The sequence below is a fragment of the Vicia villosa genome, linkage group LG2, assembly GCF_029867415.1.
Source record: "Vicia villosa cultivar HV-30 ecotype Madison, WI linkage group LG2, Vvil1.0, whole genome shotgun sequence".
NCBI lineage: Eukaryota > Viridiplantae > Streptophyta > Magnoliopsida > Fabales > Fabaceae > Vicia > Vicia villosa.
Window position 1 is genome coordinate 184,635,515 of NC_081181.1, and position 26,483 is coordinate 184,661,997.

General features: G+C 34.9%; 1 protein-coding gene across 1 annotated transcript; it reads right to left on the reverse strand.

Moving 5' to 3' along the window:
• Positions 1-1,484: 1,484 nt before the first annotated feature.
• LOC131653229 (cleavage and polyadenylation specificity factor subunit 1) lies at positions 1,485-23,397 on the reverse strand. The gene is made up of 26 exons (XM_058923315.1): positions 22,908-23,397; positions 20,614-20,760; positions 16,946-17,099; positions 15,194-15,329; positions 14,001-14,146; positions 13,375-13,470; positions 13,160-13,212; positions 12,706-12,837; positions 12,198-12,249; positions 11,982-12,101; positions 11,684-11,818; positions 11,421-11,549; positions 10,718-10,795; positions 9,711-9,851; positions 9,194-9,288; positions 8,349-8,545; positions 7,315-8,081; positions 5,233-5,313; positions 5,078-5,143; positions 4,901-4,978; positions 4,104-4,331; positions 3,851-3,982; positions 3,586-3,762; positions 3,127-3,312; positions 2,643-3,025; positions 1,485-2,112 (listed from the first exon to the last, which is right to left on the reverse strand). Exons 1-26 carry the CDS (start codon positions 23,216-23,218, stop codon positions 1,998-2,000), a joined length of 4,335 nt encoding a protein of 1,444 aa, XP_058779298.1. The 5' UTR covers positions 23,219-23,397; the 3' UTR covers positions 1,485-1,997.
• Positions 23,398-26,483: the final 3,086 nt, after the last annotated feature.

Genomic DNA, 26,483 nt, shown 5'->3' on the forward strand with positions numbered 1-26,483 from the left:
TTTATTTTATTTTTATCTTTTTTATTGTCATACCACTTACCTATCATTTCTTTTATTTTAAATAGTGTTAATAATCACAAAAAAAAAAATTATTCATGCATATAACTCATATTTCATATTTAAATTGAAACACTCTACGGGTTTTAAAATTGAATTTGAGATAGTGTTCAATCTACCATTGTTGTAAAACCGATCTATCACATCGATTATATCACTCATTTTATTAATTTTCTCTCAATGTGTAGATTGGAAGTATAGGCGTTTAAAGTTCATTTTCCTTTATAATTAGGGCTACATTGTCCATAAGACTTCTTTTTGAGTTAAAGTCAGCCTCGTGGGAAATTAGTTCTAAAGTAGTCAAGCAATTATTGTTCACCTTTGACGGTACTACACAACTTCCCCATAACCATTTGTAGACTTTCATATACAGTTGTTGAGCTAATAATTTGAGTTTTGCGTAAAGAGGAATTAGAGGATTGTCTTGGTTTGCTGTAAAGCATGGTGTTATTGCCTTGCTCTTTATTAGTTGAATTAAACTTTTTGGATGTAAGCTCTTGGAGCAACTCATGAAGTCGTGATATTAATTTTTAATTTAAAGATCTAAAAGCTGAAAATCGAATTCATAACCAATTTATTAAAGGATCTAAATACCAAATCACTTAGACTAATACATTGTTGGTGTTAGGTTTAGAATATGCCAGAATAGAAATTAGAGGATTGACATAAAACCCAATGAGACACCATATCCACACATTTTTCTGTCCATTAGTTACCACCAACTAATCAATATATGACCCCGTGAAAATGATTGTTAATTTGTAAAGGATCCTCAATAGTTTGCTTTTAGAATTTAGATTCAATCACTCTTTTCCATTTACACGTCTCCCTAAATTCCCCATAAAAATCACTTTAGGCCAACCTGTCGCCTTCATACCATACTTCTCACTAAAATTTACTTTTATTAATAACAGAAAAATAACATGATAACAAGATCATAAATTAAAGTACAGGTATAAAATTAAGTACAAAGTAAACATAAATACTTAAAAAAATAACGCATAAAATTAAATAGATCAACAAATCTAAGCATGAAAAACGCATCACTACCCTTAAAGGGTTCAGATTGAAACCTATACTGTTGCAACAACCAAAAAGAATTAAAGTAATTTGTCCCCAAAACCGTAATGGCGGACACAATAGCGGTATAGTACCTTAATTAGTGGCCGCAAGAACACTATTGCCAACAGCGACTAGCAGGCCAAAAGCTGTGCGTCAAACCCTACCACCACTACGTTATTCCTCTATAACGCCGCTATAGCACGTTATTGACAACAGAGCCATGCAGCATTTTGGTAGCAGAAATACATTTTGAATCAACTTTTAGCGAAGAAAGAAAACATAGCACGCTATTGACAACATAGAGCCATAAGGATGAACATAGCATGCTATTGAAAACATAGATACATAAGGACGAACATATAACATGTGAAAGTTAAATTACTATGTGTCATTCGTTTATAACTAAACCTTCACATTTTGAGAAGCAAGAAAACTAATTACATAATGTTACAAAGAAATCTTAATACTGAGATACAAAAAGAACCTACCTTCTAATGGTCAGTTTTCCAACTTGCTTCTCTAGGTGAACAAATTAATAAAATTTGTGTTAAATTACACCCATATCATCCCATTTGGAAATATTACACTCATCCTTCCCACTCTAACCAGCTAACAGCTCCAGGGTGAAGAATAAGGCAATCTAATATTTGATATACAGAATATGAAACTTACAATTGGAATCATTTTGGCTATCACTGTCCAAAGGTTGCCACTATCCACTGTTTGCAACGACGGTAGGATAGCATGTCCATGGTTTAATGACTTACCCAAGCTTTCAGCCATACTGATGCATATTATAATAAGATCTGCATCGAAATAAATAACTCTGCCAAGAACATGGGAAGCATTGTTTCTCGATTTACAAACAATGACCATGCTCACAAGAAGCTTGTTCCAAGAGATAAATCATTTAGATTTGAGAGAATTTGTGATCGAGTTGTTCCAACCTGGTGAGCAATTTCAAGTTGTTCCTCCAATTGAAGCATTTCATAACTGTGATAAAGCATACCAAGACAGATGTTACAATTCAAAACAAGGAACCAAAGTATTAATGAAATATACAAAAATTGTCGGGGTCAGACAGGTAATGCCAGTAACTGCTGGATAGAGCTTGATTATGCAAGAGAGGAAAAAATGATCAAGATTTTCCTTAGTGTGACCTATTTTGTTTTAACATTTAACTTATTATTCATTTTCTGTTTAGTAGTGTGCAGGTTTCATATTTGTAAATATGAAATTATTAGGGTTTTAATAATAGGCCCATTAGTTAGAACTTTTCTATTTATTTCGATTAGAGCTTGTACTTTTCCCCCAATTGAAACAATACTCTAGAAATATTTCTTCCTAATGTATTTTATTAAGACATATATTGAATAAACTACTTTACTGTCATTTTATTAAGACAGAAAGACTGAAATCCGTTTCATAATTATTCACGTAATGTTTCATTTTATTAAGACAGAAAGACTGAAATTCGTTTCGTAATTATTCACACAATGTTTTGATGAGAAGATGAAACATACTGGCATAGCAGCTCGCAATCAACAATACTGTCGGGACCCGGTCGATGGGCCTTTCCATTCGAATGGAACTTTCTAAAAGCTCTTGGATTTAAGCCAGCAACATGGGGTACAGCATCAACGAGCTTTCTCTGCAAAGACTGCAGTCTACGAAATGTGATTTCATCAAGAGGAGCAATGCAACCGATACTACCATCCAATGTACCGAATAACAAGGCAAAACGGTTTGTTTTATCTGAGCCTGGACCAGAACCAGATCGATCAGAAGTGGATAACATCTGCAGCCTTAAGAATTTAGTCACGTGGGCCCCAACATGAAACTCGGCTCTTGAAAGAAGCTTCTGTCCTTTCCAACTCTCAGACATCTTTGGTGCATAGTAGAAAATCTGCTTCCATATATTACAAAGGTTGTATGTCTTAAGGAAAAAGTCAAAAAAACTACAGAAATAAACTGGAACAATATATATCATGTAAACTTAAGACAAACCTGTATATTTTTTTGATCATCTGAAACCATGAGACTCAGAGTACTTCCATCAATCAAAAATTCTGTGGCAAAACAATCAAGAGAACCAAAATCCTTGGCTAATAAACTAAGTTGAGAACCCTGCTCTTTCCAACTAAGAAAATATATGCTTTTATGGATGTCGCCAATAAGGATGAAGTTCTTTACCTGCAACACAGAAAGAGATTTAAGGGAATAAAAAACTTTGAAAACATCCATCTATATAAGATGTACTAGTATATATTAAGCATCAGAATATTACTGCTCACGAAAACAACTATGAACACAACATTTCTGAATAACACTAGTGAAATTTAAATTCAATAAGAGAGAATTTGAAAAATTAACGTACATGAAAATAACTAAACCTCAGTGGCATTGCTCCATTGTCGACTTTCTCATAAATTCATAATGATTAGTATTTAAGGAAATATCACTTACAATATTTAAGCTCACAACATGCAATGGTGGCACATCAAAAAATGCAACACCATTCAACTCAGTCCCAGTCCACTTATGCAGGATTATTTTTGGACCAGATGCTACTAATAGATGACCTTGAAGTGAGGCCATGGCAGATATAGCACCTTTTAATTCCTTCGAGTACACCTCTGAAACCTGTAAAGAATAGTAATATTTTAATGGTGTCCAAACAAAGACAGTGTCCAAATTTAGAGTAAAGGGACGACTTGTTTCAGAGAGATACCAGAGCTTGTGGATTATCTGTATTTTTCCCCAAAGAGAACAAGAGTATCCGCCCTCTTGCAGCAACATCCTCTCCTTGCACATAAGCAGTACCAACGGCTAAAAGTGTTTCGTTTTCTTTTGACGATGTATTCTACAATTAAGATTTATTTCAAAAATAGAAATCACTAATTGCAAGCAGTATTCATCATCATCAATTGTATTAACAAATTTGGTATTCAGCTTGCTTTGAAAACCAAAGGAAACAAAATTACCATAAGTGTAACCATCCTAACAGTGAGAGCATTTTCTGAACTTTGCATGGGTATTGTTGCCTTTGTTTGCCAAGGGCCACCTGACTTTTCTGGCTCCATGATACGAACCTCAAATTCTTCGACACTATAAGAACGGTTTTGCTCGTCTGAATTCAAATTCTGACCCTCAGTCAGATGGTTGGCATCTGGATCAACTAAAGCAATGACTTGATTTATTGGCTTAAGAACCTGAAGAGAATGATTAAAAAGTTGCATTACTTCATGAGAAAAGGAAAGAGACTTGTTCCATATGAATTATAAAAACAAAAACCGAAGCCATCTAGTTGATTATGAATAAATCATTCAACATCAAACAAACGAAATAATATAAATCACTAGCCATCTTAATCACATAATATTGAAATGATCCGCTGATGAAGTGACAATGCACTAGAAAATAAACAGAAAAATTATTTTCTAATTATTTAAACATTATTTAAAAATATGTATTCACAATTATAGACAGATTACTAATCGATATACATGTAAATAGAAAATGTAAGTGCAAGACTGGTTTATATAGTCTAATTCTAAGCATAAAGTTGTAAATAATTCATAAATGTGCTACATGTAATTGTATAAAAACTAAAAATGCTTGAATCATGAAACCTTGTGTTCTAAGATTCCATCCACAAGGAATACTTGTAATTATAATTAAATATGTCATAGATATAACCTTGTATTATATCAATTATATTCATGAATACTGCAGGAAATTTTAAATAAAATAAAAACTTATAGAGAAGACGTATACTCACGGGAAATGAAACAATAATTGGATACAAATTCTTCTCTGCATAGTAGGTTACTTGATGTGGAGTAGCTTTTAGAGGAACCTAAGGATGATGGCAAAAATTAGAAAACAACAAAAAACATAATCCAAAAAACCAAGTAATATGAAGAGGAGACACTAACAAAAGAACGAAAAAACCCACTTTCTGTACAGGCCAGTAGCAATCATAGTTTGAGCCAGAAGGTAATTGGCATATCTTTAAAACACCCTATGTGGAAGATACACAATAAAAGTCAGCCACAATTACAAATTTAGCTTATGATAAACTATCAATAAAAGGAATGTGTTATCTTGTACCTGCGACGTAACGTATATGAGGCCATGATTGCAGTTTATGTTGTGAAGGACAGTAAAAGCAACAATAGACCCATCACACAGCTGTCACAGAAGAAAATAGTAAGATGATTGTCAACTTTCTTCTACAACCAGTTAGTAAGATGATTGTCAACTTTCTTCTACAACCATATTAAAAATTGAATGTCTTATTCTACATATAATAACTAAGTTAGAATAATGCAGTCACCCATTGTGATGGGCTGAATGCATTCCAATCAATACATATTACAACTTCTATAAAAAAATAGTATTAACAAGTGTCGATAATGCCTATTCCAGAGCTTACTATACCAAAAGCCAACATAGGTCTGCAAAGGAATACCAGAAAACATGAAGCACAGTCAACAGTAAAGATGCTAGAATATAATAAAATTATATCATGCACTTCCTCCATTATGCATAGCTTTAAAAGTTGTTATACTAAGATTAAAATGACATTTTATTAAATTTAAAATACTAATACAACTGAATTTTTAGGATGTGAAATTAAAATGGCTGTATCCCCTTTCTTTTCATTACAGCCTAGTAGTGCTAAGAGGTGGGAGATAAAAGAAATATCATTGACGAATAAGGGAAGATTGTGGGCACCATTTTTAGAAAAAGAGGGAGGGGGTGTTAAAATGGAATGACAGACAGGAGAGGAGATAAATACAGATCTCAACAATCTCCATTTGCATGATAAAAATTGACAGTAAGTTATTCCTCCGAAATGTCCTTTTAGAGTTTAAGAAAAGTTCTACGTATATATTATTGGCTTGGGATGCTAACTTTTGACAGCTACTAAGACCATAAAAAGAAGTTTCAGAAGCATATCTTTTTACTGATGATTCCAAAATCCTCCTATAGAGTAGAAGATTGCTTCATAATGGTTATTATATTTCTGCTCTTGCAGTAATGAACTTGAAGGACTTTTCATAAAGATCATTCATAATACAACCAATTTCTAAATTCTAAATGAAACTTAAGAATGAAGTACAGGTCTGCTCGAATGGGAAATTTTGAAACCTAGCTACTAATAGTAGCATAGAATCAAGTAGCCTGGATCATAATACAATAAAGATATGAAACTAACGATTCCGACCAGACCATATGACACCAGGTGTAAAGTTTAGAGACCTACGCCAATTAATCACTTCGTGTAGAATACAAAATGATCAAGCTTATTAAACTTCATGCAAATAAAAGATTAATTGATTCTTCATCGCACAATGATAATATGGTGTTTGGATTTTTCTAACTTGTGCAACCATGCATGTGATAAGAAGCATATTTATTACTCCCTTTTTTCCATATTATCAGTATTTTGTAAAATTACATCCATCTAATCTCCCTCTTTCCAGTTTCCACTAAGAAAAATATTGAGCAATTAATATTTCTTAGAAGATAACATACTAGCAAATATCCAAATTGTTGGAAATTTGATAAAATCACATAACTCATGAATTTATAAATCATTTCTTACAAGTTATATTTAGTTTCATTTTCTAAGTTTGACATCTTGTGTCATTTGATCTTGTCAAGTTATTTATTTTCTAAGTTTGACATGGAAGTGTATCTTGTTAGAAGTTAGAACTAGTATTTACTGTAATAACGAGAACTACCAATGAGAGCCATCAGATCAAATTAATGGTGCAGATTTAAAAACCCAATTAATGGGCCCTTGCAATAACTGCTCCTATTTCCGTCCTCCGCATATTAAGACCTTGACTATTTTGTTCATCACACGGAGTTTACAAACTATGCAGACCTACACACGTTCTGGGTCTATTAACGTTGGATATGCAGTTTTGATTTTCATGAACCAACAAATAAGTCGTATTTATTAACATCGAGAATATGTTAACAAAAACTAATTAATGTCGAAAATACTCTAGTAAAAATTAATTAATTAACATTGAGAATACTCTTGTTTTATAATCATAATCATAGATGTTGATTCCAAAGAACATAGGTAAAATGCCATTGCATTATATCGCAACAAATTTGAATAGCTCAAAGATATAGCTATAAACAGAGATATTTATGCAAAGAATCAATCCTGACCTGTGGATGAACACGAAGCCGCTCTCTCAACAACATAACCCATGCCGGTCTTGACCCCGATAGGAAGAATCCTTCATGACTGCTAATATTCTTGAAAATATTAATTTGTTGAGAAGGTGATCCATTTGATGACTCCTCCTTGGCATGTACGTCCAAGGACACACGAACAAATCTCAAATTTCTAAGCCTAGAAACACTAGTATTGCCACCAGCTGATATTGAATCCTCAACCTTAGAAGTGCCGTCTGGACTTTCATAAAGATATGCATGGTAACAAAGAATTGTTCCATCACTCAAAATCCCAAAAAGAAATGGACGGCTATGCTTCCCTGACCATCTATGCATGGCCAACTCCACAACCTTCATATTTAGGGCATCTTTCCGGCCTTGGCTGACCCCTCCATCAGAAACTTTATCCCCTTTTTGAGAATCTTTTGGCACCTCTTTTGTCAGAGCATCAACCAGGTGGTTCTTTCCAGACAGAAAATTTTCCACAGAAAAAATACAAATGAAATTGGGCACATCAAATATTTCAAGGTTACCATTTTCGTAACATACAACACAATAAACATCCCCATGGTCCTGAACCGCACCATCAGTGCCATCAATGGCTTCACCAGCACCAGTAGAAAGCCATGCATCAGTACTTGTCTTTCTTAGCCATGGCTCAGGTCCTTTATCATGATAGAGAGTACATGATAAAACTGATCCTTTTGAGCTCTCAAATGAAGCAGGAGAAGTGACAGAAATGGTGCAGGTGCTAGGATCTGTAAATAGAGATGAGCAAAGAAAAAAAGAGAATTGCAAAGGGGAAAACAATTAGATACTAGAAGGCTTCTCAGAAACATTCATAGAGGCTTGCGCTATGTTTTCAATCCACTAAGAGTCTAACATAAGTGGTACAAATAATAGAAGTATTATCACCAGCAAAAATAAATGAATAAGGATAAACTGATTGTGAGAAAAACTACAAAAAGGAAATAATAAAATTGATATCTATAATTTATTTGGAGAAAAGTAATTAACAAATTTACCTCCAATCAAAAGTCGAACACTGCCATCACTCATTCTGAGCAAGACATATGGATCAGCAATAGAAACGGATAGTGCCAAAGCACTCTCAGATCCATAACTAGATTCAGAGTTAGAAGCTCCAAAGCTTACATCTTGGGTCATAAAAGAACCGTCCAGAATTCGAGCACCGCGTTCATAGACTTGAATAACACGACGCCTATAACAAACCCACAATTTTACTGGTTATATGTTAGTCTTAATTTGAAATCAGCAGAATAAAAAACAGTCAAAACAATACATTGGCTACAATAAGACAAATAGGAAACATGACAATCAACAAGGTAAACCAAGATATATAAAGCAAATGGTGGCATCAACCAACTTGCTCCCAAAATATTAAGAATTAGGTGAAGACAGGAATAATTTTCATATTGTATACCTCAACACCCTCTCATACAAGAAATCTTTGAGCTTGAAGCGTTGATAATCACAAGCATGCCTACCTACCTTGTGCTTAAATTCAACTTTTATCACAAGAAACGGGGTGGCAAGAATTGAACTCTTGACCACTTTGTCCTAGAGGTTCAGATACCATGCCATGAAACAACTATTACAAAAGTCTAGTCTATTAGATGAAAACACATCAGTGGGTTTTATATCATATCTTCAACATGTTGAGGCATTGTAAATATTGGCATCGTCAAGATATTATTTGGATTGATTTATGGGATTCTTTCATTGTTTCCTTTCTTAGTTGATTCTATTCCATAATCTTGAGGAATTGGTTGGGCCTGCTCAAGGGTGTGTACTGTAGTTCACAACAGAGATTCAAAAAAGCTATAAGCAAAATCTGATAAAGACTGACCTTCCAAATAAATTCCCTGCAGCAAGCGTTTTTCCTTGAACATAATAGTCAACACTTTCAGTAACCTCACTCAGAAGATCAGCTGTTTCTAGTACCTAACCATAATAGCAAAAAAAAAGACATTGTAACTTCATAAGCAAACAAAAAAGTATTATCGCCATTTACTTTTAAAAATCTGTGTGAGAAATTCTATAGAATTGGCAAAATAAATGAAATCTAAATACTTAAAAATGCACTATTGGAAAAATGGGAGAAGAATAAAATATATTAAAAGCGAAGAGAGTGTATATATAAATATGAAAAAAGAGAGCAAAGTAATTTCAAGAAGTCTTGCAACAAAATATATGTATGCTTTCGAGTTTTACACCTTTAATTCTAAATCCAACAGATTACTAGAAACTAGTTTGAAAGTGATCAAACAGACAGTCCTTCCATTTGCATTAAAATCCAAACTTACTAACAATTTTATGAATTATAAGCTTATCCTTCCACAATGGAATGAAATTAAATAAATTACCATAGTACGAGACTCCAAACTTATAATAAGGTATGCATGATACTCATCTTCATCATCAGCCAGCTTAGAAGAGTCGGAATTATGTGAACGTGTACTCTTATGATAAACAGTCCAAATTCCTTTGCAGCCAGGAAGTTCAACCTAAAATTACACATTACAAAAACACATTGAATGTCCCATACAGCTTTGAGAATTACTGTCAATTGGCTCATAATAGAGCATATGTCATTCAGTAAACTACAAGAAATTGGCCGGAAAAATTGAAAGCAGAGCATTTAAATCAAATATTTGATGTATCTGAAAATAACGGATTTATAAGACCATCATATTGATATTGCATCAAAAACAAAAAATATTAATAGCTTTCTTATATAAAAGTGCCAAGAAACTTTAAAATGTTGGAATTTCCGCCTTAATTGCGGTCAGCCCCTAGTCACCTTAATTGCGGCACTTTGGTTTGCCTCATTGCAGCCCCAAACACCTTCATTGTGTTGGCTTTGAAGGGGTGGATTTAGTTCCACATTGCTTAAAGATATGACCTGTGTTGTGTTTATAAGTGGTGGCAATCCTCACCCTACAAGCCGGTTTTATATAGATGAGTTAGGCCCAACACAAATTCTGAGATGGAATAAGAGCCTATCCTAGATCCATTGTTGGGCTTCCCACATCGTCCACGCTTCGGGCTCATTGAGGCCCAAACGTGAGGGGGTGTGTTGGAATTTCTGCCTTAATTGCGGTCAGCCCCTAGTCACCTTAATTGCAGCACTTTGGCTTGCCTTATTGCAGCCCCAACATCTTCATTGTGTTGGCTTTGAAGGGGTGGATTTAGTCTCACATTGCTTAGAGATATGGCTTGTGTTGTGTTTATAAGGGGTGGCAATCCTCACCCTACAAGCCGGTTTTGTAGGGATGAGTTAGGCCCAACCCAAATTCTGAGAAAAATCATAAATAAAATCATTGAGATACGTGAAACAAAAAAGGCTCAAGATAATGAACCATGGACAAACCTCGGTAATCACTTCTGGGCGAATTGATTGACGAAGAACACACAGGGAACCGTTCTTTCCATGACCAGAACAACATACCTGCATAGTGCCACAAGATAAGTGATACAAAAAATATTGAACAGTAAAACAGAATTATGACAAACAAAATGGGCTTGAAGTTGTGTTCAATGGAATACTAAAATTGTAGCATCAGATTCATAGACAATTTCAATGTCATTACCCTTTCTTCCTCTGTAGTCAATAGCGGTGTTGCATAGCATAACAACCCCTAGGCACTACATGAAACTTTGTTGCGTTGGGTTTTTAAGTGACAACAAAGTAGCAGCCCTAGCATCCGTTTCCTCTGGTTTTTATTGGTCTTTTTGGTCATTTCACCAAAATAAACTTTTTGCTTTATAATGGGTTTGAATATCAGTAACATTCAACACTGATTATTAGTTAAGAATATGTCTTTAATTTCTTATATTTTTGTATTCTTAAAAACAATAACTGTTGTGTGCATGGTATTATGGTATAAATTTCTTGTATTGTTCCCCCAAAATTTCAAGGTAGCAGCCATACTGCTACAGCATTAAGGATGTACGCAACTACACTCCACTATCCGCTATTGACTACATAGTTTTCTTCTCAGCCCGAACTAAGCAAGTTAGTAGTACTAGTAGTTTGATTAAATTGCCCATAGTAACATATAAAAAATACTGACCAATTCATAGTTACTCTGTTTGGCTATCCCTGTAGCATTTGCATCAGCGTTTATTCTTAAACCGTATGAGAAATCTTTCAAAGGACCAACATTAATCAACGAATCCCTCACTGCAAATGAGAATGATTTCTGCAGCCAAAATATAACTAATTCAGCAAGTTAAATACACCTAAACATTTCAAAAAATACCACAATGAAGATGAAGAAGAAAGTGATACAAACAAATGAAAGGTTTTACTACTCAGTGCATAACAAAACACTACCTGTGCAGATTCTGTTCTATTTGGAGCAGATCCATACAAGGAGAGCTCCTCACCACTAACCATATCTTGCAAAGTATCAGAAGGTGACCTCCGCAATCTCTTTGCTGAAGAAGCATCTACGTCATACTCACCAACCTAAAAATTTGCAGGAGAATGTGTTACAAATGACTATACATATGTAAACGTAATAAGTAAAGATAGCAGTGTCAATGTAACACATTTTCATACTGAAAGTAATATCTTTAAAAGAATCTATGAAATGAAGGCAGCAGAAAAATTCAAGGTATCCAAATTGCACCTCTTCTTTTAGACTGGATGACAGCATTGAAACACCCGATCCACATGAAAATTGCACCAGCATACTGTCTCCTAATCGACTGGCGAGAAAAAACATTGAATTTCCAATTGTCGTAATACCCTAAAAAAATTGCAGATATTGAAGCAAAACTCAATCTGTAAAGGCTAGAGTGAAACCTATAACATTAGCATAATAGGTAAGACCTTTAAAACTTACAGAAGATAGAACTGAAGCTTTTGACTTGGAAAGATCAAGTCTCTGTACAACCCTGAGAATTTAAAAACATTGATAGGTTTATACTTCAAAAGGTTCAATCATGATTGTACTTTGTAATGTTTTGAGCATACTAGTAAAGAGCAACAATGGCAGAAATAGGGAGAAAAATAAATAAACTGTCTTGTTCTCTTCAATCATGCTGTTTACTTTACAGCTCTTAAAATTAATTTCCTTCTACCTACAAACTTTCTAACAATCATGACCCTTACTTCTCTCTCTATCCCTCTTTAACTGCCGCTAACAGAATCCTCCATGTTACTATTCTCTCCATTCAACGCATCAAATAGGGCCTAGGCCCAAATTCAGTATCCTATCACCATGCCTACCCTATGTCAGTTGAAGTGCAATCTTAATATAAATAGTCTACCTGTCAATCAGCTAATATTGACATAAAATCCACAGCATAAATAACACAGTTGACAGGGAAGAAAAAGGAGGAGCAACATACCTTCCATCATAAATAAGAGTAAGCAATAGCAGTTCGCCAGTTTTTGTTGACAGCAAGGCTACATCATTCAACAACCAAGTTGCATTGGCAGCATCAAGTTCCACATTGAAACTTGATCTTGGCATCTCCTGACTGGAATGAAAAAGGCAATCAATAGAACTTATACAGAAAATCACAGATCACAAAACCAATGCACACCAGCTACATTACTACAATTTTCACAAAGCCATGACATGTGAATCAAATAGAAAAGGAAAATGAAAAGGAAGAACCTTAGATTAAAAAGGTTTAAACAAAATATAATACGAAAAAAGGAAATCAATATGCATCATAAAGGAAAGTCAACATGTATGAAAAGAGAGAAAATATGTCGATAAGTTTTTGAATTCAAAGCACAGAATTGAATTTTTCTTTTTTATAAAGAGTGCGAAATAGAGAGAGAAAGAATCATCACCTATTATCAGGGGAAACAGCATAGCTGTTCAAGGCCAGTGCACATGAAGCAGACTGCAAAAAACAACTTTTATAATAAGACTATTGCATATCTCTTTTATGAATCGTAAACTAAAGAATGTAGGAATACTCACAAACACATAATATCTATACAAATATCTATCCAGTATATAGAAACCAAGCAGACATTGCATAATTATGCCTGAACATGTGTACCTGACTATGATAATGAATAGTGTTTGCACCAATGACAAGAACGCCGCCAATCGGCGAGGGCACTGCAAGAAGCTTGTAGGCATCGTGGGGTAGATTCTAAGAAATGAATATGAAAAACACATTTAAATCTTAAAAAAAGAGCAAAAAAATCGGCATAAATAAAAATATGCTGAACTTCGGAGATATGTATGAAATTCGTGAAGAAATAACATTTAAAATATTATAAATTCTGTGTTTTTTTATTATAATCACTTGATGTGATCCATGTAGCCGACGCCTCTTAGTGGGATAACCTCTTTATATGCTTACTAATTTGCCATATATTAGAGAGACCTTAAGTGCAAGAAGTAACATGTGAATAAATAAGAAAGAATAATAATATGATAGACATTATTCACTGGCCAGATTGTTAGTCATTGCCTACTTATTAAAAGAAAGAATACAAACCAATGGATAGCAGTCAAAAATGGGCAGGTTATGTAAACCACCCCTAATGCAATATACTCCAACTTACTAGCAGAGGGAGGGGGAATAGAAAACTCATTAAAACATTCCATTTTGCCAGACTCAGGTTTTAAAAACGGTCAACTGTAAAAGCGCCGTCTAGGCATTAACATTTAACTTACAACAGCTGACCAAATAAGTGGATGCTGCTTCAAAGTTGTGCTGATGCTAAGTGCTGATATCGTGCAAGTGTGATGTTTCCACGAGACACGCCCAGCCCAAGTAAGCTCACATTCGTGCAAGATCACCATCACAGGTTCAATATAGCCTATACAATCAGTTAAACCAATTTACAAAAGACTCCTTAAATAAAAAATAGCACAAACTAATGTGCATTAATACTTCTTCGGGCAAAGAAAATAGATAAACAAAGCATGAAACAAGAGAAACCTAATTTGTAATATTTTGATTTTTGATGGTTGATTTAATTCAAATTACTAACAAAGGAGACAAGACAAGGAAGACGGAAATTAATCTAAGAAACATATCATTTTCACTGAACCAACAGTCAGTATTTTATTCACACATTTTAACCATTTATTATAATGATCAAAGAATAGAGTTGGTATCTTTCTTTAGTTTGTAAGTGGATTGGGATGCATGCATGTAGATTAGAGAATTTTATTATTATACTGTAAACAAAGGAATTGCCAGGTAAATCCTTTTGCGCTAGAAATGAAATCCTGAGATTCTATGTAAACTGTGATCATTTCTCTCCAAAGAAAAAAAAAACACAGCAAAGCAAAGCAATCCATATAAACTAACTTTATTTTAAAAATTAATAATATGTCAAATGTTGCCTATCTATCTTAGGAATAAAACTACCATGTTGCGAAGTAAGCCAGCGTTCAATTCAGGACACCATTTTTTTGCCACGCTCATATGTCTGGATAAAAGTTAAGGCCCCAATAATTAGTCGCCCTTACTGAGTATGAAGGAAATTGGAAAATTGGACCAAACTTTCTCCTGAATTTCATGTGATTTATGTCACTTCTAGAAACCTCTCCATGATTATAACTCATGATATGGTGGAGATATCTTGGCCAAAGATGGTTCTTTTTAAATTTTATTTCTTTTGGGGTTAAGGTTACATTTTCTCCCCCCAAACCCCGCTAAAAAATTTCCCTTGTCTTTACAAAAACTTATACTTAAAGCATTAGTTAACTAACATTGATGTTATTTGTAGCAGACATAATTCCACTTCATCATAAATTTAACCTGAATTTTATATCTTGAAAACTAGCATTTTTATCATTTCCATTAAAAAAACTTATAAATGGCAAGATGGTAACAAATAATACTATGTGATTCTCACCATGAATAAATGTGAAATCTTTTACATGCCTCATATCCAAGTCACGCAGATTTATCATATAAGATGAGTCAATACGGGCTGGAACAGCACCTCCAGAACCTGACACATCATCCTCCCCAACTAAACCAGAACCAGCCTGACAACAATAATACATAAATAGAAGAGATTAAAAGACAATAAAAATTAAATTGACAGAAATTTCCCCATGAGATTATAAATTGAATCACAGCTAATGTTCATTTAATCAGATTCTAGAAGCCAGGTGGATTAAAGAATGCAACAATGTAGGTTATAACACTAGCAGTAAAGCCCGTTCTAGCAATGGTATTGCTTCAGCAACAAATACATGTAGCATATCCTTCAACAGCTGACCATTCCAAGAAAAACAAGTGCCAGACCAGTACAATCAAGCATTAATAGTTTAATGCAAAATAAAATGAAATGGCTTGAAAAGTTTTTCTCGCTGATCATTAGCTTTATGGTCTATGGAATATAGAATAACTCCATGAGACTACACAGTACCTTTGAAGTATATATGATTATTACTGTGTTAATATATGACATGAATTCACCATGTAGTTGTTAAATCTTAAAAATTCTTACAAATATAGGGATTGATGTTCTGTTTTCTATTTAATACTCCCTCCATTTCTTTTTAAGTGTCGTTTTAGCAAAAAGCTCTTCAATCAAGATAGTGGATTGTTAGACTTATTTTTCCTATTATACCCTCATTTATTTTCTCTTTCCAAATAAATTCAATCATTCACTCTCTCTTTTTCCAATAACTAATTGAGAAAATAATTAATTTTATGGAAAATGTGAAGTGGAGTTATTGAGAAAGTAAGGGTATAATTGACAAATTATAACATTAAACTATAAAATGACAGTTACATAGAAACAAAAAATTTCTTCTAAAACGACACTTAAAAAGAAACGGAGGGAGTATTAAGGTTCAAGGTTTTTGAACTAGTACTAGCAGAACTACGGTTGTTTGCAGCGTATTTTTCTTTATAAAAAAGTATTAAAACACGAAAAATTTGGTGGCTTGGTAATATCCCCCAGATCCCATTTTTGTTCTACATTAATATGCCTAAATAAAACCACTAGGCAAATAAAAGAAAGAAGCTAAGAAAATCCTCATATCTTAAAGCAGAACAATAAGAAACAATGAAAAGATATTCAGGAAATTCTCTCAATACAGACACACTAAATCATTGTATGCATAGCACACAAAAAGAAAAAGGTACCTTTCCATCCTTACCCCTACTAAAACCACTAAAATAATATATCAGAAATTTCTCCAAAACCCACTACGAGAAATATAGAGTTTTCTATAATTACTTAAGCTACAAAGTCTACACCACAGATGACTCACTGTGTAATTGACCAGAAATGCACAGAACATGACAATTAGGAGAAAAATCTTTTTATGGTTTGTAAATCATCAATAATCCTTTCAGGTGCAGTACAGAAATTTAAATGCAACCAGCAACCACAAGAACAGACTCCAAGGGAAACTTGAGCCCAAATCCTACTGTCCACCGAATAAGCAGGATTGACAATTGACATTTAGGAAACTAATAGTTGCTTCAATGGAGTTACATTTTCATATATGTACGGAGATTGGGCATTTGAAGAAGCATTATTCTTTGTCTCTATTTCCTTGCTAGTAATTTTTTTTACAAATAACAAGGTAAAAGGGAAATGAGATACTACAAAAATATTTGAATCTATGAAGTATAGAGAATAAACCTGATTAGTCTTTAGTATTATCATTTGCAAATCATAGACAAGAACTCCACCACACCTGCCTTGAGGATCAACCTTTGCCACCGGGCCTCTTGCAAACTGTTCTCTGCCTCTTTTCAAATGAAGCCATTCGGGACCCTCAAAACAATGCAAAGAACTGGAAAATAGAAATCAGGATACAAAATAACAGATAAGCATCATCCTTTACATGGTAAACCGTAAAAGATAATTTATACCCCCCATTAATACATAATCTAGCAAGGAATGCCTCAGATTGAACAGCTAAATATTTATAAGAAAAGTTAGACAAAAAATAGCTATCATAATATGTAGCATGAACAACAACATTAATACAATTTCAATGTCATCCAATTGATATAGCCTCCTCTAACCTCATTTCTCTTTCCTCTTTATATAAAGAGAAGAAATCTTTTAAAAGAAAGATTTGAGAAAAAAAACTAAAAGTGAGGATAAGTGACCCACGAGACAGAAAAACATATAAAAAAAGTAAATCAATAAACAGAGAAAGCAAAAGAACAAGACATATTAACCTTATTAACACTATAAATATAAAGCCCTCCAATCCAGTAAGATAACTATCAAAGAAATGCTACTAATTTGTTGAGTAATAACTCCTAATTGAAATAAAACAACTCCCTGCCCCTCAATACCACTACCCACGTGCATATATATAGCACTTCCTAAGTAACTACTTGTCCCCACTAACCTTTCTCCTAGACTAAACTTCCCAATCAGTGGGCCTAGACCCAGCCCAACATCAATATTATGGACCCTATCACTACCCTCTCCTACAAAATGAGCCTTGTATTAAGGCTATCATAAGGACAATGATTCAGCAACTGATTTTCACTTTCCCAGCTGATAACTTCCTTGCTTCCCTTCCACCTTGTGACTTTTCTTGGCCGCACAATACTCATGCTGGCTATGTTAAGTTGTGGCTGCATAATAAGGCTTTCCTCCAGTTTTTTTCCTGCTTATTCTTTTGTCTGCATAATGTTGTACAGAGGTTTGATAATAGCCTTGCCCATTTGTGTCTCCCTTTCAAGTTGCTTATTTTTAAATTAGTTTCCTGCAATTTCTTTACTTCACCTTTCCAAGAAAAGCTAATGGCTCTTTCTTTCCAATCGAAGTTCACCTTACCTAATCCTTGCAGCCAATTCACTCCCAAAACAATATCAATGTCTTCTAATTCTAAGACATAAGCTTCCACCCTAGTAGAAAACTTCTCAAACTGAATTTCCATTCCTTCACTTTTTCCCACAGCATTAGTACGATTACCATTCCCCAATTTAACACATGCTCCCTTACTTTTATATAGTTGTAACAATGTTGTCATTTGAGGAGAGATGAAATTATGACTAGCTCTAGTATCAATCATAACCGTCACAACCACCCCCTTCACCATTCCGACAAGTTGCAATGGAGCAGAAAAAGGAACTTGAACTCTACCTCCCAGTTCGGGATTGCACACCACCATCATCTTACAGTCCACTATTGCTTCCACTTCTTCTTCTTGCAGTTCGATTGCCATAACTTCACAGTTGTCGTTGACAGCTTCATCATCACCCATGATCACCAACCTCAATTGTTTTTCCACACATTGATGGAGAGGAGTATAGCACTCTCCACAACAGAAAGAAAGTCCTCTTGCCTTGCGATCCATTAATTCAGAATATGGTAGATGCTTGACACCTCTGCTCCGATCACCATGGTTGTCTCGTTGTGTACCCTCTCTGCTCGTTCGCATTGCAGAATTCTAATTAGGATTCAAATTGGATTGACCCGTTATCAATTGGGTTCCCAGCAATGGATCATGTCCAGATTTATCTTTTGTAGAGCCTGCGTCATCATTCGACCCCTGTTGAGTTTTAAACTTAAGCCCATTATCCATTTCTCTTCCTGCTTCGCTAAACGACCTTTGTTGTTTCGAGGCAGCAACTTCCCACGTAATTCATCTTCCATATCATGAGTTAGTTTCATCGCCTGCAACCGTGAATGGGGATTGAAGGTTCTCATCTTCAATCGAAGCTCTGGTTTGAGTCCTCCGAGAAAATACCCTAAGTATTTCTCCTCCGGCAACCTTCTCACTTGAGAAGAAATGTACTCGAACGCACTGATGTAGTCCTCGACGCTTCCTTCTTGCTGAAAATCCTTTAGTTCCTCAAATAGATTATCACTCTGTCTCCCTCCGTACCTATCGATCAATGCATTTTTCAGTTTCTCCCATGTCAGATTTTCCTCTGTTTCTCGCAAGAGATTGTACCAGTGGATTCTTGCTCCTTCCATGCTTATCTTAGCCAATCGAACCTTCACTTCCTCCGTCGTTCCTTGTACATCGAAATACGTTTCTGCACGCGTTATCCATCCAACAGAATCCTCACCGTCAAATGAAGGTAACTCCACCTTCTTCACCGACATGCGATACTCCGACATCGTTTCCCCCACAACAGATGATAGTTGTGTTTTTTCAGGCTCACGTCGAATCTTCGCGAATTCTTCCACCAAAGTGAGACAAAAATCAACAAGTGATTGGCAAAATGTTTCCTCCAGTGTCGACACTCTCGCGTCAAACGCTTCTTCCATTGACGCAACTCGATCCTCCAATTCATCCACTCTCTCAGACATCCTTGGTGGCATTAATCGCAAATTCACTGGCTCCTCTCGATGAATCCGGTAGGTCGTACCAATGATAGAAACTCAAGAAATTGATATAGCAAATGGAATAGTTTTTGATTGAATTGAAGAAATTGAAAAGGAAATACAATAGTAACCACCAAAGCAAACTGCTCCTACCTGAGTAATAACTCCTAATTGAAATAAAACAACTCCCTGCCCCTCAATACCACTACCCACGTGCATATATATAGCACTTCCTAAGTAACCACTTGTCCCCACTAACCTTTATCCTACACTAAACTTCCCAATTAGTGGGCCTACATGGACCCAGCCCAACATCAATATTATGGACCCTATCAAGATATGGCTTGAAAATGTATTTATATAAATGGCAGCCATCCCTTGTTATGCAAGGAGATTCTATAGGGTTGAGTTAGGTGCAACCCAAGTTTTAAAATGGTATAAGAGCATACCCAAGATTTGTAGAAAATCAATCAATAGAACTAGAAGATACAATATCTAGGACATTCTTTTATGAAGTCCAGGGCTATTTGCTTTCATAATCAATCTTTGGCTTCAAAATGCCAAAGTCATTTCCCTAAACGGGCAACATTATAATATTTCAATGACAAATTTTTTATGTGACATCTTGATAAGTCATAAACACTTCATCCCATCAAACCAAGGTTAACCAGAATGTCATGTACCAATCTATATCATTTCAAAGAAAATGTCTACAATTCGGCCAACCATTTCAAAATCAACCCAAAAGAATAAATGTAGAAAACTAACACAACTTGTTATTGAATAGTAGCATTCTAAATAAGACACCTCAATTATGTCAACAACAAAAAAAGACACCTCTTCAGCAAATTCAAAGGTATATTTTGCCACGAGTTATTTCTCCACTTTACATAAAAATCCTTAAAATTATTCGTTCACGATAGTGCAAAGCCAAATATCACAACATAAGAACATGATTTACAAAATAAAACCATGTTCATTTAAATGCTGATTTAAAACCCTCTACTGACCTGGTACGAAGTCCGTGGATAGAATCATCATACTCCAGAACTGAAATCTTTGCATCTCTAAAAGTTAAGATGATAGAATCTCGCCTTTTAGAAGCATCACCACCCCCAATGCTCAACACAGCCACGCTTTCAACATTGCCATGCAACCTGAATCAGAAGCATAAAACCAGGACTGAGATAGAAGCCCAAATCAACTGTTCAATTCATTGGGGGAAACCACAAAACCATAACAAACGAAATTTCCAAAGTCCAAACTACAATTTACACTCATGAAGTTATCCAACTGCATAAACAATCAATTTGGATATATGCACTCTTAATCAAAACTTACTTTTTGAGATGAAAGTTTGCACACATAAATCACTTTATTTCAAACTTAACTTAACCAACACATATTTTGCAAAATCAAGCTCATCTAAAATCAATTTACCTTCACACATGTACTCCATTAGATCAACCAGTGGCATGAAAGATAAATATACCTCTTAACTTCAGATTCTGAAGCCATATAATCTAAGAAGTAGCATACCATATGTTTCATTATTACTATTTTTATTATTATTATTTTGCCGAAAGTCTAAATTGAGAATTAAGGTCAATATATTCACATTGTAAAAACAAAGCTATGATAATGACCCTCAAAAAGAATATTAAGACTAAAGAATCATTCAGAATATAATCCTTATCCTTTCAAAAATAATATTAAGACAAAAAGATGAATCATTTCTCTTATAACAATTAGTTAACCCTATTATATTGAGCCTAAAAAATTGATAAAGGTGTCCGCATGCAATTTGTCTAAAAAAATAAAAGATCTAAGCTGGGGTAGTAGGAACCCGTAACTTCCTTGTTCATCGTGGAAAAACATGGCCTCTAGCTCCGGTTCATACAGTGACAAATAAACAACTCCAAGAAAATACTTGTCTAGTGGTGTAACTGCATTTTTAACTCTTTTCCATAAATGCATTTCCTTGAATTTTAAAATAAAATTAAGAAAAACTATTTTTGTTAGGAGTGATTGAGAAGGGTCTGGCAAAGGGCGGGCGTCGGATCAAGGCGTCCAAACTGAAAAAAAATATATTTTATTCGTAACACAGTTAAGAGGAGTCTGATACATGTCCAGGAAGTGTCTGAGACGTGATTGACACGACTTCAGAGCATGTAATGTAACCATCACAAACTAAATTCTGCAGTGTATACATCAAATCATTCCCTTGGATAGAACACATGTTCTCAGATAAAAAGCTAATAGCACCTTTGTTTTGAAACAAAAAATCTCACACATAAATCATTTCATTTCATACTCACATTGAACCAAAATCAATTTTACAATGTGTGTAACTCTAGAACTGATTTTAGATCATGTTGAACTTGATTTTCCAAACACCCATTCTAACACGTAACATACCCACATTATGCTCCATCGAATCAACCAAATGCGTAAAAAATCAAAACTACTTTTCAATTTCAGATCCCAAACCAAATCAGAGAAAAGCTATATAATATCACCCCTAACTACTAAACTTCCACATATGTCAACGGCATCACGTCCAATGTACCCTACTGAATAAGGATTGTCTACCTTTCAAACCTCTACATTTGGTAACTTCGCCTCTATTGATTCACTCTCATAACCAACCGTTCTCTTTCTTCCAAAACCAACAACCAAGGCTTGTCCCACTAAGTGAGGTCCGCTACACAGATCAACTTTCATTATAATGTTCTATCCAAGACCATGTAATCTCGAGATCTTTTATAATAACTTTTCTTATAGTTTTTTTATGTCTACTTTTACCTCTAGTTGTTTGACTTTTCTTCATCTGATCTACTCTCCTTACCACATAATCTACAGGTTTTATCTCTACGTGCCCAAGTCACATAAGTCTAATTTCCACCATCTTTGCTACTTTATGTGTTACCCCAACACTCTCTCTAATATTATCATTTATAATTTTATCATATCTATTCTTACCACACATCCAACCCAACGCAACATCCTCATCTATTCTCATCTCTGCTACGCTTATTTTATTCTCTCTCTTCCAAATGATTGTATTTAATCAACTATGTCTCTCAAAGTTACCAAATTCAAAAGATGTAGGAATCCATTTCCCAAAACAACCAATTGCAAAAAAACACCAGAGATTGGAAAAATTAAGCATAGGGACATATAGGCAAGGCTATATAATCCCCTGGCAACTAAACTTCCACACATTTCAACCACTAGACTCTGAAAGTAATTTCTCATTCTGAAATTCATATTTACAAAACCAAACCAAACAGAGAATCCAAACCTGTAATGACAAACGAGCTCAAGCGAGGCGCCGGAGACACCATCTAGGGCACTAGAATCCGCATTTGATTTAGGAGGATCATGTTGAAGACGAACTATGTAAACTTCGAGAACATTGGCAGCAGTGATGACGAGATTGGGAACTGGAGCAAGGCTGTGGGACTGTGGGGCCCAATCGGAGTCAAGGTCGTCGTCAGGTTGAAGAGGAGAGATGTGAGGAGTGAAATCGGAGCGGGAGTGGGTGAGGAAACCGGAGGCGCAGTTGTCGACGCCGGTTGGCCATTGCATCATCTTGTATGCGGCGAAACTCATGGTGGATTTGGATGTGAAAGGTTGTGGTTTGATTCTGTTTGGTTTTTGAAATGGTTAAACCCTGAATTAGGGTTTGTGATTTGAGTTTGGCGGGAGTGAGTGATGAACTCGCAGTGTTGGCGAGTGGCAGTGTTCTATTCTACTCTCAAGTGTTTTAAGTGTGAGTAATCTATCTACTGCAAAGTACTGTGTAATTTTTAAAAAAAAAACTAGATGTGGTTTTTATTAAAACTATGTGTGATTTTTATTTTAGTAATAGAATTGTTTTAAAATGACTTTTTTTTATTTAAACGTGATTTTAATTTTAGAATAATAATTGTTTAGAAATATCTCAAGGGTTTGTTTAGTAGTGAAGGTTTGAGTTTTGAGAGTGTGTTTCTTTTAAGGTCTTAGGTTTGAATCATGTTAAGTGCTAACAATCTTTGTGTTGGGGCAGTTTGGGGCTCCGACTAGTGGATGGTGGGATTGATCCTCTTGAATTAGTCGCCAACAAGACCGAATTCCAAGATTTTAAAAATAAATAATTGTTTAAAAATAATGAGATGAGATGAGAACAAGTGTATTAATTATAACTAAGTTATGTGGCATATTCCTCGACCTCAGAAGGTCAAATTTTTCAATTGGATGGCTTTACATAAGGTTTTTTTTTACGAGATCGATATTGTGTTGTCGTGGTATGCTTCAGACGAATATTTGTCTTAGATGCAATCAGGACGCCGGAACGACTCTACATTGTCCAAAAGACTGTAAATCTCGCTTTTGGAAATCTATTGATTTCTTAAACTCATTATTCTTCCGAGGGGTGGTTTATATGAATGGATTAGACATAGTATTGAAGGTGGCTCTATCTTTTTAGCTGCTTGTTGGTGGTTGTGGTGCATTATGAACAAACAGTATCTTGCGAATGAAGTGGTATCTTCATATAGTTTTTAGAACAAAGGGGTGCCAAACGCAGAATACCTAGAGCCCAATATCACTCTAAGCCCCAAGAAGGCTGAAAAAGACACTTTCCATAATTTTTCTAAGGGAAAATGATTATTTGTTGGAAGGAATTTGAGCAAGAAATAAGTAGAGTCCAAAGTTTCCTCTCTATTTAGAAAGCTTAAAAAACGTTTGAGTTTTGTTTAAGAAAGATTCATGGGGAAGAAGTTGTCCGAAGCTTACCTCTATTTGATCTTAAAGCTGGATGCTACCTTCCTTAAGAAGAACTAAGGTCTTAGCTCTTGTTTCTTTGTTGTGCCTTACTCTGTACTGTCCATGTCCATCTCTTTATAAGGTAGCTTGTTCTTTATACTTAAGCAAACATGTGAACTATATGCTTTGATTGTTTTTTGTCTTTCTGATTATGACAAAGGAGAGGGAAGTATACTTTCAGGGGGATTAAAGTATACTCTGAACTCTTGTGAAGGGGGTTCAACCACTCAAATTATATATCTATGTTTTCTTTTACAACCTCCAGGATATATACGTAGTCGTCATCAAAAAGAGGGATAATGTGGATTTATGTGCTTGTAAATATGAAGTTGATGATCTTTTTGAGAACCTTCCTAATGTTTTGATGACGATAATACCAATGAATATTGAAGTCGGTGGTAACAATTTTCCAACTATCTTATGATGATGACCAAAATTAAAGAGATCTCAGGCTGGAATACTTAAAAATCATCGCTGAAGAGGTGACAAAAAATTTTAGTATGACTTTTGGTCGACCATGATCACGATTGTTTTCTCTTCACTATGGTGATATGCTCCCTTCAAGTAGACCTGAATGCCACAGTGTCTCGTTTGCTCAACAAGATCTATCAGACATGCCATTTGTCGACACCGTCACGTGAAATTACCAGGGAGTTAAGGGTTACCATCTTTTCTCTGCCTCCCAATGATGATGTAGGATCTATCATTCCACGGGAGTGAGTCGTCGACTCGTTAAAGGTCAAGGTATTTTTTCCCCCGTACGTGTTCAAATCTAGTCAACGGAGACTTAATTACTCAGGAGTGTCAGAGCGAAAGACATTAGTTTGTCCTCTACAATGAATTTTGTGAGCATGAAATCAGCGATAATGACTACTATAACTAATGGAAACTCATCGACCGAGGCTCCGTTTATTTTCTCACAACCTAAAAATCCTATTGTCAATCGATCTTCGCTTCGACATCTGGAATCGATCCTTGTTTGGAAGAGGTGCTTCGGTGTCAGATCTATGTTGGATGTCGACACAGTGTGGATCTCATCGATGACCGGTGATTGAGGTGGAACGTAATTAGAAGATTTAACAGAGCTCTTTGTTGCGGCGTAAGATGTGATTGCCTACATTTCTCGATGGTTCCGATAGAGATCTAACTTTGAATCGAGGATGATCTATTAGTGAAATTTTGCGGGAACTAGGAGTCAATTCTCATAGACGACGCTTTTGTTCTGTTGTAGAACCAGAATTAGTGTTGATTGATGACGTAGAACTCTGGAGTCAGTAGTGTGATCACTGGTAAAATGACGCAGGGGTGGACCTATAAGATTACCACTCCAAGACTCAAGTCAGTTCAAAGTTCAAAAATAATATGGTAAAAAGTTAAAAAAATTATACCTTAAATCTCACGAGTGCTAATTATATACATTAGATAATCATAATTTAACTTGTGTATAATTTTGGTTTGATAGGGTAATGCGAATTTTAGCTAATAGAAAAGTGTGTTGAAAAATGCTTACTTTTCATAAAAATCTATGTTAAGGAATATGTTTGTAATACTCTTCCAAATGTGTAATTATTTCACACGATGTCTTTTATCATTTGAATATTATTCTAACTATTCTATCATATATTTTTCATATGCATATCAAAACATGATAAGATAGTATAATGTTATCTACTTTATTATTAGATAATTTTCAAACATAAGATATAAGACCTTATCAATCTTTTTTAGATTGTAAGATTCTATCTTGGATAAGCAAGTTAATGATTTGATATAATGTTGGAGCAAAATAAAACATACATCATGGTTACAAACGTAGTTGATTATTATCAAATTCACATATCATGCACTAGCACACATTATCATTCTCCAATTTTAGATCTTCCCAAAATTGATCAATACAGACTTGTCAAGATTGATCATTGGAAAAGAATGGAATGAATAAAATGGCAGTGTTGATTGTAGAATGAGAAATTAGTAATGGTTACTATGGTTGTAGAGAGACAAAACTCAGAAATAAAAAAGGTTGATGCAAAGGAAAGAAGAGACTGCACTTCCATAATCACACAACTAC

What these genes read in the sequence shown, in the direction of transcription:
- LOC131653229 (XM_058923315.1), bottom strand. Translation starts at nt 23,218, where the DNA reads ATGAGTTTCGCCGCATACAAGATGATGCAATGGCCAACCGGCGTCGAC. An exon ending in GAGCTCGTTTGTCATTACAG is followed by an intron (nt 20,761 to 22,907) that starts GTTTGGATTCTC and finishes CTTCTGATTCAG; the next exon opens with GTTGCATGGCAATGTTGAAA. An exon ending in CAGATAATCCACAAGCTCTG is followed by an intron (nt 3,763 to 3,850) that starts GTATCTCTCTGA and finishes TATTCTTTACAG; the next exon opens with GTTTCAGAGGTGTACTCGAA.